Here is a 12,339-nt window from a genome sequence, read left to right as displayed (position 1 = left end):
TTCCTACTGTTTGTCTTCTGTTTCTCTTGTTGATACAGAAGGATGAAGGAAAGTGGCATTTCTATGCTCAGAGCTACTTTGATTAATGTTTTCCTTTTTTCTCACAGTGCAGATGCAAGGAAAGGAAATAAAAAAGGTTCCTGTAGTAAATAAACTTATTGTGTCTATCCATTCACAAGGCTTATAATTTAGATTTGAACAATACTCTGTACACAGAGTGTAAGGGAAGCTTGACAGTCTTTTGTCTTTTAAATAACTATCATCCAGATAATTTCTAGCAGTTTTTAAAAAATCTGAACTGAAAGAATCTTCGTAAAACTTCCTCCAAATTTTAAAAAAGTGTATGTCAAGAGATGAAAAAGAGAAATTGAAACAATTTGCTTCGCTCAGGTTGTCACAACTTGCAGTTGGCTATTCTGATGTGGATACTTAGGTAATACATGAAATGAATGTGAGCACTGAAGAATTTCAAGTTATGATTATGAGTTCTCAGATACAGATAATACAACATCTTAAATGTTGCAGATTACCCCATTTCATTTTGGCAATGCATTAATTCAAGTAATTTTCCTAAGGAGCAGTGCCTGTGTGTGTGCATGTGTGTGACTGTGCATCCTGGAGGCACTGGATGCCACTAAGACACAGAGAACCCCCTTGCTGTCCCTGTCCATTCAGCAGCGTGTCCAAGGTCACACTGAGGACGTGCTTTGGTTGTTGCCCTGGGCTCTGACACGCTCAGCTGGCTTTGCAGAGCACTGTCTGCTCTGGCTCCTGGCTCTGCCCCCAGAAGGAGAGGAGGAAACTTCATCTATTGCCATTGCCAAGGCAGTGATGGATTCTAGCCGGCTCCCAGGGTACAAACCTGCCCAAGGAGCTGGACTCCTGGTTGGTAAAGTCTGAAGGTTTTCCCAGTTCCAGTAGCACTGATAAAGTCTCAGGGACAGTGTATAATAGTGCTGATCATCAGCCTCCATGTGTGAACCTCGTGTGTCCCACTGACCGACGGCACCTATTCAGTGTAGTCTTTACAAGGGACATTTTTCTCCACTAGACCAGCTACTCTGGTTCATTTCTTTGCTCCTTGTTTCAGTATTGCAGCCTCTTTGTGTCTGGATTCATTATACCTCAGCAAATGCCCAGTTTGGTTTGTCTTATCCTATTTTTATTGCACTATTCGGCTGGGGTTTGTGGTTTATATTTTGCTTTGAAACCATGGAAATCATACCAACAGAGATTTGCTTTAACCTTACATTTGTTTAAAACATCATGCAGTGTGTAAGAAAATTTATTAGTGCAGCTGGGATGGGAAGAGATTGTCATAAAATAATGAAAAAGCATGGACATGTTTTGAATAGTGTTTAAGCTGCAGGACCGTGGAGGGATTAAGGAAAATGGCTGATAAGTGCACTTGTACTTGTTTCAAAATAAACTAAGGCTATGTTTAGTCCTTTGAGTGGATGGTAATTAAATTATTCCTGCTAATTTGGACCCATTTATTTAGTGTATTCATTGTTTTAAGTCAGGCACAACATAATGATGCGGTCTGTAAAGTTCACCTACATGTTTATGGATTTTCAAGTATCCAGGGGCTGCTAGCTTTGTTGTTATTATATTTAACCCCAGCACACTTAAACTATTTAATTACAATATTTTTGTAATGTCTGTTATTTAGATTTTATCAATAATAAATTGGTTTATATACATGTGTGTTTTACAGCAATCAACAAGCATTTTTACTAGAAAATGTCCCCTGCAACAACGTGAGCTGCAAGAGTGTCCGTCGCATGTTCAAAGTGTTCTGGGAGCTCTCAGATCTAAACCAGATCAAAGACGCAGTGGTAGCGACTTTCTTTGACATATATGAAGATGTAAGTTCAGCTCTTTACCCAGAAAACAGTCTCTGTGTGGCTGGGCCTGTCCCTGTGCCCCAGGAAGGCTGCTCTGCACGAACGTGCTTTGCAGCACGTGGGTGGACCACTCTGCCTTAAAATTAGGATTCTACTAAAAGATTTTTGAAAGATATTAAAATTAGTAAAGTTGTAAACTTCGCTGCGCGGTATTTTTTTCTTTGTGTCTCTAGGAGAATTGGTTTGCTAAATTTGGATGTTACTGAGAGTAAATAAGCATTCTAACGTAAACTTGGGGTTTTTTTTCCTCTAGGGAATCTTGGATATCATTGTGCTAAGCAAAGGCTACTCCAACAAGGACTTTGCTATCCATACATTGAAAAATAACTTTGAAGCAGATGCCTATTTTGTTAAAGTTATTGGTAAGTTATCACTGTATAATCAAGTCAAAATGGGATGTTGAGAAGAATGTGAATATTTAAACCTTTGTATATGAAAACATTATGTTAATGCTCTGTGTATGACAATTTTAGAAAAGAAAAAACACAGAATGGGAAATACTAGGGATTGCAGAAATCTCTCATTGCAAAATCTGAACTTGGATTAGGTGGGTTTTTTTCATTTCAAAGGGGTTTTGTTTTTATTTTAGTTTACTTATTAAAATCCAAATTAATTCTGACCACTATTTGCCTGGAGAAACTGCAGCTACCAGCCTTAGAGGTCCTTACAACTAGATTAAGAAATTGTCTCATAGATTTTGAGGGAAAGGGTTGGAGTAGCTGATCACAAGAGACCCAATCTGTGGATCTTCTGTACAATACCTCCACTTACCTCCTCACATAACATAGTGTTGTCAGTGTAAAAATTGTGATAGATATACACATATCTATCATTCGACTTAAATACCATTATTTTAATTGTGTGATGCTGTTTAAAATTTGGAGGAAGATTAGCTCATAGTTCACTACTTGGAGGAAAAATTAGTGATGATGCTTCCACATATAAATATGTATGCCATGGTGAGACAGAAAGGAACCAAGAGAAATTACAGCAATATTGACTTGAAGGACTGTGCTTTGCTTATCCACAGTGACTGCCTATTCTGAGAAACAGTAGCCAAGGGCACTTATGTTCACCTGTGCCTTGAGTGGTTCCAGTGTTTTCTTCCAGCAGGGACTTTTGTCTTTTTTGCTGTGCCTCTGCCATATCAAACCTACTTTGGTGGAATTCTTGTCTATGTCATGTGGAAATGCTGCAAAGTCTTGTTCAAAAAGAGTGTTTTATGTTTTATTTATACTGATGGTCTGTTCTGAGGGTCAGTTTGCTCCCACGTGTGAGTCAGTTTGGTGTTTTCAGTCTAAAAGGCACAAAAGACACCTTACCTGAAAAGCACAGAATGGGAATGAACATGGCCAGGGTGTGGGAATTAATGAGAGACTCGGTTTAAAAAGCTGGAGTTAGACCGTGATATCTGTAATTAGGAGCAATTAGGTTTTCAAATTGCATGCCCTGCCCTGTTCTTCAGCTGCAGAGGTGTTGAGCTTTGAGCTCATGGCTTATCTGTCTTCCTTGGTTTCTTTGAGAACGAGCTGAAAATGAGGTTGTATGGGAGCCTATGAGGACAAAGCTCAACAGGAACAACTAGAGGTTCACCTTCAAAAATTGTATTTGCCTTCATGTTAAATGCATCTAATCCTTCTAAAGCACACATTCTGCACATGATAAGGTGAACAGCACTGCAGTTAATACTGGGGACTGATGCATTTATTACTTGGCTCCTTAACCTGAGCTCTGTTCTCATAGTAATAGCCTGTAATAATTTATCATGTTGATTAGAGCCTTCTTTTAAATAATACCATGTGTGGGTAGTGTAATTCCCGAAAGCATGCAGCAAATCCTCTGGAAAAAATCTTGCATTTCACAAAGCCATATCAAAATTATGATTTTGTGATATTTTAATGGGAAAAGGAGTAATTTGCAACATGCTTTTTGATTCACTCACTGTAAATCTGTCTTAAAAACTGGAGCAAGCCTTTTTTTAGCACCCTTTTAGGGGGTGAGTATTTCTGCATAGAAAGCCCAGGAAATGGGAATTAATGAGCGTCTAAAAATATTTTTACTGTGATGCAGGGGACAGTATTCCTAACAAAACCTGCTTTGTGGAGTTAGTGCATGAATAAATGCATTGTGTTCACTTATTTGGCATATGGACAATGAGAACAGCTTTGCTCATTATAACTGATGTCAAATCTACTTGGTCAGGTAATTTGTTCAGGAGTGAAACCGAACAGCAAATTTCTGTGTGTCTTTATGCCTCAAAATGGGAAGATTTGGTTGTACTTGCAGACACACTTACGTATAACAGATAAAATTAGCTTATAGCTTTAAAAGTCTGTTTGTAGATACATATAGTCTTCAAATTCTGCTTTGCCACACATTCATCCTACCTGTCCAGACTTTTGGGGGGGTTTGGACTGTATAAAATATTGGATTTTACTATATTTGGAAATGTCAATATTTTGAAATCTCAAGCAAAGAATGGTAACATGGGAATGTTGACAGTTGTTAATAGTCACCCACAAAATATTAGAAAAATTCCTTCACTAGAGGAGTGCCATTTCTGATTCCCATAGGGAATGATTTCTAATTGGACTGCGAACATCTTACATGCACCTTTCAGTATTTCACTGACCCCAAACATTTTGTACCCTGAACTCCATGAAGCCTTAAAGTAGACAGAAGATGGTTTTAAAAACTTGTGGTGGTTAGGATGACCTGCCCTCAAATCTGGTCCAAACCTTCATTTTCTGTCTGCCACACTTGCTTTGGGATACCATAACTCATGAAGAAGTAATGTTTTCTCTTGGCTTCAGCACCTGATGTGTGTCCTCTTCCCTGCCCACGGCCATTACTGGCCTGCTGCTCAACCAAACTGTTGTCATTACAGTCCAAATTTTGCATCAGAATGACTCCTTAGATTATTTTGTGTGTGTGGTTCTTGTTTTGTTCTCATACTCAGTGACAAGATGTTCTAGGTTACAGAACAGATGGATTTCATTGCCTGTTGCTTGGTTGTTTAACAGATTTCTGAATGCAACTGATTTTTGAAACTAGTAAGTTTTAAACAAGTAATTGAAAAACTATCACAGGCTTTAGATATTAAGTAGCATTATACATATCTGCTTATAATACTTTTGAATTATTAGAATAAATAGATAATGGGATTTTTGTTTTTTACAGCTTTTGTGAATTGCTTTAAATCAAGTTCCAAAACTATGCCTTGTGTAGAATGAAAAGCCTTTACCTTTTTATCAGTTAAAACAGTAAAGCTGAATCTCTGCCAGTATTTTCAATAGTTAGAAATGAAGAATAATGAATAAAATGTATAGTCCACTATTGTAAAAATGTTTTAATTTGGAATTTTTTTTAACTGGCAGATCTCTCCTTATGAAGCTGGTTAACCAGTGAGGTGGAATAAAACAATGACCAGCTGATAAATTTCTGCCAAGAAGTTTGCTTTATGCAGATTGGGAAATGTTATACATTAACATAAGTCACATAGAAGACATTTCTTTTCTTTGTATTTTAGTGGATACCTGACACTATTTCTAGACTTTACCAGGTTTCAGAGATAGTGCTTCCAAGATGGCTTGTGAACAGAAACACTACAAGCTCACTTCTTGTTTTTGCAGTTCTCAGCGGCCTCTGTTCTAATGACTGTCCTCGGAAAATAACAGTAAGTGGAACTATGACTCTGCATTAGTATTTAGATTCAAATAAGCTGAAGTCTTAATTATACCAAAAACTCTCAACATATTAAAAGACTTATTGACTGGAAGAATGTGTAATCCAAATCACAACTGGCCAAGTTCTGTGTCTTTGAGCCCCAGAACTTTGGGCAGCTGCCTGCTCAGAGCTGAAATCAATTGATGGATTGTGCAGGGGCTTTGTTACCCAGCACTGGGGGGGCTGGGATATACCAGGCACAAGGGAAACTTGGGTAATCCAGCTGGATGCCCAGACTGTGTATTGTGCCAAGTCTTGGTCTGGGCATTTAGAAAGTCCAGGCAAAAGTGATTATGGGGCGGATTCAGCCACGGGGCCACTTTGGAACTAAACTGCAGTAGCGGGTGCAGTGAAGGAAGGAAATGCACTGGCTCTGATAGTTCTGCAGATAGTTACGTAGACATTTGCATCTCCAGAGATCCTGCAACTCACCCACCAAACTCCAATTAGCCAATTGTTTAGCAATGTTCACTGTGAAAGTTGGCATGAAAGAGGAACTTAGAGGAATCAGAACTAGCAGTAGCACTTTAGCTCTGCAAAAACATCAAATTGAATTTTGACTTGAAAATAGAAAAACTGCTTCCTGTGGGACCAGCTTTTTATTTGAGCCTATTTTAAGACATAGAGTTTAATTTCTGTTATAAAATAATGAGGTTTGATAGTATTATTGGCTTAATTACAAAAATAGGGAGGATTTAAAAAGCAAATCTTCACAACAGGTGTTGGTGAACTTTTTATTATCGAGATCACTGAAACACTATTGCCTCGGCTTTACGAGAAGTTCTCTGTCAGAAAGTAACATAAAGTGTATTATGCCAGAGTACAGCTATTTGGCACCAAAAAAAATTTAAATTTCACCTTACTTACTCATCTTTCATAGATCTGCATTAACATCATCTCTGTAGTCTCCTTACTCTTCATTCTGATCAATTATTATTTTCAGGCTTTGATCTCATCTGTCATCGTTATCACTTATTGTTAGGGTTTGGAACTGACTATTTTTTGAGGCATGGCACTTCTTTTAGTGTTCTTTCTGTAAATTATTTGAAATATCTTTACTGGATTTGATGCCCTAATATCAACTTGAATCTGGCATTTAAAAAAAAAAAAAAAAAAAAGGAAAAATTTCCTTAAATCTATTCTTGGAGTTGTTCCCCATTCTTTTTTTTCCCCACCATAGCAGGTAATTGTTTCCAAACCCTACTTAGGTGTATTTGTTCTGGCTTATCACTCAGTAATACACAACTACCTTGGATATTTACGTGGTTTATTTATTTTTTTTCCCCATGACTGTGCTTTGATGTTTCAGTACATTTTTACATTTTCTCCTTCAAGAGAATTTTGCTTAAAATAGATACTACCACTTGACAAGTAACTATTCAATCATTTTCATGAATTAAATGAAACACTGCTAAGTAATGATAAAAAAATTGGACTTTGTGTAGTATTTTTCAATTCAGAAATACCATCAAGACTGTGCATTCTCCCAGACAGCATCAAATGAGTTCTGCTCTTTGAGAACATGCAGTTAATTCTTTGAATTTTTAGGGTTTTTTTATTTTACTTGTAGCTTCCAAGGAAACATTAAGCCTTCTGCCAGAGGACTAAACAGTATTGCTTTCTCCATGAGAAACTAAACATTACTTAGCCAATTGATTACCTTTCTTTTGAAAATTAATTTCCACATAATGCTATGACCAAAACAGTTGCAAGATTTTTTAATTACAATTTAAAAAATAAATTATTAATGTAGAAACGTTTTTCTTCCTTTACTGTTGATTACTATAGTTTTGTCATTTCCTAAAATTTTGCCTGCCTTTTTCTTTCTTCCCCCCCCCCCCAATAGCCCTTTGGAGTTAATCAGCCTGGTCCTTACATCATGTACACCACTGTAGATGCAAATGGCTACCTGAAAAATGGGTCAGGTAAGATAATCTCATCATGGGAATACACATATATACACATACACATACTTCTCAGCAACCTAAAGAGCTGGACAGTTTTCAGAGTGAAATGGGAATGGTTTTGAATAGTGTCTTCAGTTTAGAATGCCAAAACCCCCCAACTTTCTCTTCTTTCTTTACACATTGCATTTTTTTTAGAAATATTGCAACTGCTTTATTTTTTCTTCTGTCCCTTCTGTGCTGGTTGGGTTTGAACAGTTGGCTGTATCTGAAAAATTGTTGGGTACAATATCATCAGTTTGTGAAATAGCATAAGCTTCTAATTATATACTTTTTCTGTCAGTTCCTAAGCAATTATGTATTAAGAAACAACAGTGGCCTTGAAATACCTAAACAGAATCATAGTAGCCGTATGAAAAAGGATCAGGATAATATCCAGTAAAGACAGGATGTATTTGTCTGGATTTGTTAACTACATCTGTCAGAGTAACAAAATAAAATCATGAGTAGCCTAAGGAAGCTGGAAAGGGAATGGCTGCATCCTTTCCCATAATGAAAGAACTACAAGGTATCAAAGAATCATGAGGTAACAGGGTCAAAAGAAATGGGAAGAAGTGCTTCATGAAACTTATAGCTTAACTAGTGGCTTAATGGCCTGAGATATTGCAGATGCCTCAGTTTGCAGAAAACAAGTAGCCAAAAACGAATAATCCATGAGGCCACGGTCCAAGCAGGGCCTGGTGTTAGAATACCCTGGGGTTGATGCTGCCTTCCTGAGTATGCACTAGTGGCTCGTAGAAGACACAGGTACTTAGTGGTCTGTTAGTCTGACTTATGACTGTTAATCTTAGGACTATGAAGGACTCACTTCTTGCTTAGGCAGCATATCCCAAACTCTGAAGCTGAAACATGATCAGAGTGTGCACGTCTGTGAGTGGTGCCACTGTGGCTCCTTCCCCAGGGTGACAGTCACCTGCATCTGTCACTCCAGTCTCATTTCAAATTAAACACTGATTTAAAAAAAAAAACAGCTTCCAGCAGTGCACTGGGAAGACTGACTTCTGTATAACCCCGATTTAAATCATAGCAATAATTTTAGGGGGGGAAATGCTGACATGTTAAGGTCCTAAATCAATCTAAATTGATGGTAACGCTCTCACCTTGAATAGTGTGCTCAGGACTGTTAATTCCACCCTAGAAAAAATTGAAGAGAAAGAAGATGTCCTAAAATACAAACCAGATAGATGCAAAAACATATCCTGGTATTCTGTATCACTTCTGTATTCATACATGCTTAAATATGGGTTTGAAAGCTTGAAAGTATTAGCCTATGTTTTAATCAAACTAATAATTAATGCTAACATCTGAAAATGCAAGGTGCTTTTTCTAATTTTTGCACAAATTCATTTTAATAAACTAATAATCCTGCCAGTTGTACGCTCAGCTTCACCTCTCTGAAGGTTTGCTCATAAGCTAAATGTAAGAAGAGCTTACATATTTAGTTGGGAACACTTAAAACTTCAGAGATGTTTAATTACACTACACTCCCTTAGACCCTCCAACCCGAGCCCTCGGGTGCTGGGTAAGGACTGGCAGAGCCTCTTATTGCCAGTTACCAGGATGGAGCTTTGTCAGCACCAAGGCACAAATCACAGTGCACTGGTAAAGTGCATTTGTCTCTTATCCCTCAAAAATCTCAATTCCTGTGGATGGGAAACTGTCCTCAGTTTGCTGTCTTTGTGATTGGTTGTGATCCCTAGTAACTCTTGAATCCACTACCTTACTTAAGTCAATCTTAGCTGGAGCATATGTGCCTCAAATAAAACCCTACCAGTTCCCTAAAAGTCGTCAGTCAGGTAGGAGACAAAATTCCACGTGAGAAGAAGACTTGAGTCAGAGATGAACAGCTGTTTGGTCTGGTTTTGCCCTCAGACTGGCCATGTGGTCAGCACGTGGCAGCTGCAATGAGCCACAGCCAGAAATCTTCTTGTCCAAGCAGGAACAAAGGAGCACAGCAGGACAAAGCTCCGTGCACTGGGGAGGGTGTATGGGAAAACAGAAGATAAGGCTAAAGGTACTGCAGGTTCCATACAGGAACATACAGAATTCATATTCAGACATCCCTTATTTCACAGCTTCTACCCTTTTTTTTTTTTTATGGCATTTTCCTCAGGGCAGGTTTCTACAGATTCCTACTGTGTTATCCATATGACTTTAATCCACATTGGAGTGCCTTCTCTCTTCTGTTCTTGATGTTTGGTTATCTTGGGTTTTGTCCTCTTTTTGCTTCCATGTTGTATATTGGTTTTAGAGTAGAATTTCTGGTAGGGTACTAGTAAGACATAGGCTGCTGAAGACAAGGAATTTTGTTGTACCTGTTCCTTTTTTGAAAGACATGTCTTTCAAAACAACAAAAATAGAAATGTTTGGAATGCAGTTCATGGCTTAGTAAAGAGTTGGACATCATTAATTCTCCTATGTTGTTAACTGTATTTGCAGTGCCCCTCTGTCCTCTTTGGGGCTCTTCCCAAGAACTGCTGTCAGAGCTACTGGAAACTCCTATAAATTCTATATTACAAAAGTTTCCAGCCTGCCACTGCAAGTTCAGTGAGTGCATTCATTGGGTGAAAGGGCATCTAAATGAAGAAATCATGGCTGTAAAGGAGTGCAATGTATTTATTCCTTCAGGCTCATTGGGACTTACTGCAGGCCTGCCTAAATTTGGTGCACCCATGTGAATTAAACTAACTTATTGCAAGCACAGCTTCCTACTTCCTTTGGCCAGGTGACTTGTGAATCTCAGTCTTACTATCAGAGAATCAGAAATACTGATGAGTAACTCTGTCTGAGTGACAAAAAAGACATCTTTTGCCTAAGAAACACATTAGCAAAACCATGAAACTGCCCTTTGTTCTTCTTCTTTAGAGAAGTGCTATAAATTGTCTATAAATCAGAAAAACAACGTAAGCTTTGTTTAAGTCTAATTATACTCATTTAAATTCATTGTTCACGTTGTCAGAGAAGTTTTTAGCTCTTACTACTTATTTATATTTAACACAATCTCCGACTTAGAAATCTGATGTTTTTTCTTCCTCTGTGGCATGGAACAATGCACTTATCTTAGAAATCCTTATATCTTTGTGGAATAGAACTAGCTTAAAATTTGGATCCATTTCATATATCCTTTTCCTAATTTGTTTGTTTGTTTGTTTCTCTGTTCCAAGAACAAAAACAAATACATTTTTCTTAAGCATTATCTTTAGGGTTTGCTGGATTTGGTTGGTTATGACTTTGTTGTTTGTTTGTTTGTTTTTGTTTGTGTATTTTAGGGAGGACAGAGCTTTTAGAAGTTGAATGTTTTTACAATTTAAGAACAGCTATCAACTATGATTCGATATTACTATATTACCTTCACTGCTACCATATTTACAATAATAAAAACCTAACAGAGTCCAGACATGATGAATTTCCTTTTCTGTTTTGACATTAGGAAATAACAGTAATGAATTCCAAGTGCATTTATGACAGTAGCAGGATTGCTACAGGGAATTTTCTAATGCTGCCTTTGATCAGTTTCTCAGCTCTAATAAATTCATAGATTTTTTTGAGACTGTATAATTCCTGCAAGAACTTTTCAAAGTCATGTTTTCTGAAGGTATTACATAAAGTTTGTAGCTAGACTTTCTTCTTTTGCAAGTCCTATTTGTAAAATTCAGTAAATGTTCTAAGTACAATTCCTGGCCTACAGGTTGTTATCTTGAAAAACAGCCCATTACATCATAATCCTATTTTATTTGACTATCAATAAATACATCAAGGAATGTTTTTTGTGTGTTGATAGGCAATATCAAACCCACATGGCATTTTTGGGCCATGTATAAACCTACATCTTTTCTGCATTAAGCTTTTTAAAGTATGGCATCAATGTACTATTTTAAAACTAATTTTCATCAACTTATTTGCATTCCTTATATAATATTATGGAACAATCCATATCTGAAACTTTTAATTATCTGAAAGAAATAATGAGATAATAAAAATTTTAAAATAATCAATCCCTTTTCCAATAAATAATGTGAGTAAAAACATAGCTCTTTTTCTAATAAAACTAAAACTCTTCATTACTTTTTTGGTCCCCCCTCCAAGTCAGCTGATGTTATTTATTGGCTCTAGGGCTGGTCTCAGCTGAGGAAGAGGTAGTGGCAGGACCATTGAAACCAGTCACTTTAAGTTATCCCTCCAGCCCTGGGCTTCAGGAAATCATAAAGTACTCAAAGCAATGTCCCCATTCTGCTTCTGATCTCCTAAATTCTGCAGGACTTTAGTTGTGAACTAGGGTACTTTTCATGTAGGCAATATTTGCAAAGAGTAAAAGAGAAAGGCCCATATGGCTGTCCTTATCTAATTTGTTTTAAGGTCCTTTGATCTGCCAAGCCTTAACGACAGGAAATTTGCATAATTATGAGGGCTTTTTTAAAAACATTGTTAGAATTGTTCTCTTTCCTATTAACATTCCAGTATGTTGTTAAAAGATATCAGAATAATAATTAGCGTGTATTCTTTGCTTTTACTTTCCCATTGCTCAATTCACTTGTAATCTTACAAGAAATACTGTTCAATTAGCTACAGTGAACAGCAATTGCCAACGTGAGCATTAGAATTGAGAAGCACTGGGCCTTACATCTGTGGTTAATATCTCCACAGACCTTCTCTCCCTGAGAGGAAAATCAACTGCAACAGCTTATTGAAATATTTAAGGAATTTCATGCTTGAGATCAGGTCAGCTCCAGGTGTAAATCTGG

General features: G+C 37.3%; 1 protein-coding gene across 1 annotated transcript in view; it reads left to right on the top strand.

Moving 5' to 3' along the window:
- ITFG1 (integrin alpha FG-GAP repeat containing 1) overlaps positions 1 to 12,339 on the top strand; it is a 72,598-nt gene that overhangs the window by 47,328 nt on the left and 12,931 nt on the right. The window contains exons 11-14 of the mRNA XM_051805606.1: positions 1,718 to 1,868; positions 2,161 to 2,269; positions 5,540 to 5,583; positions 7,480 to 7,558. Of these exons, the coding sequence (XP_051661566.1) occupies positions 1,718 to 1,868; positions 2,161 to 2,269; positions 5,540 to 5,583; positions 7,480 to 7,558 (383 nt within the window). The remainder of the gene's footprint in view (positions 1 to 1,717; positions 1,869 to 2,160; positions 2,270 to 5,539; positions 5,584 to 7,479; positions 7,559 to 12,339) is intronic.

Source organism: Manacus candei, unplaced genomic scaffold (genome assembly GCF_025592945.1).
Source record: "Manacus candei isolate 608988 ecotype Guabito, Panama unplaced genomic scaffold, ASM2559294v1 h1tg000065l, whole genome shotgun sequence".
NCBI lineage: Eukaryota > Metazoa > Chordata > Aves > Passeriformes > Pipridae > Manacus > Manacus candei.
Note: the sequence above shows the minus strand (reverse complement) of the source record. Positions and strands in the feature narration are given on the sequence as shown.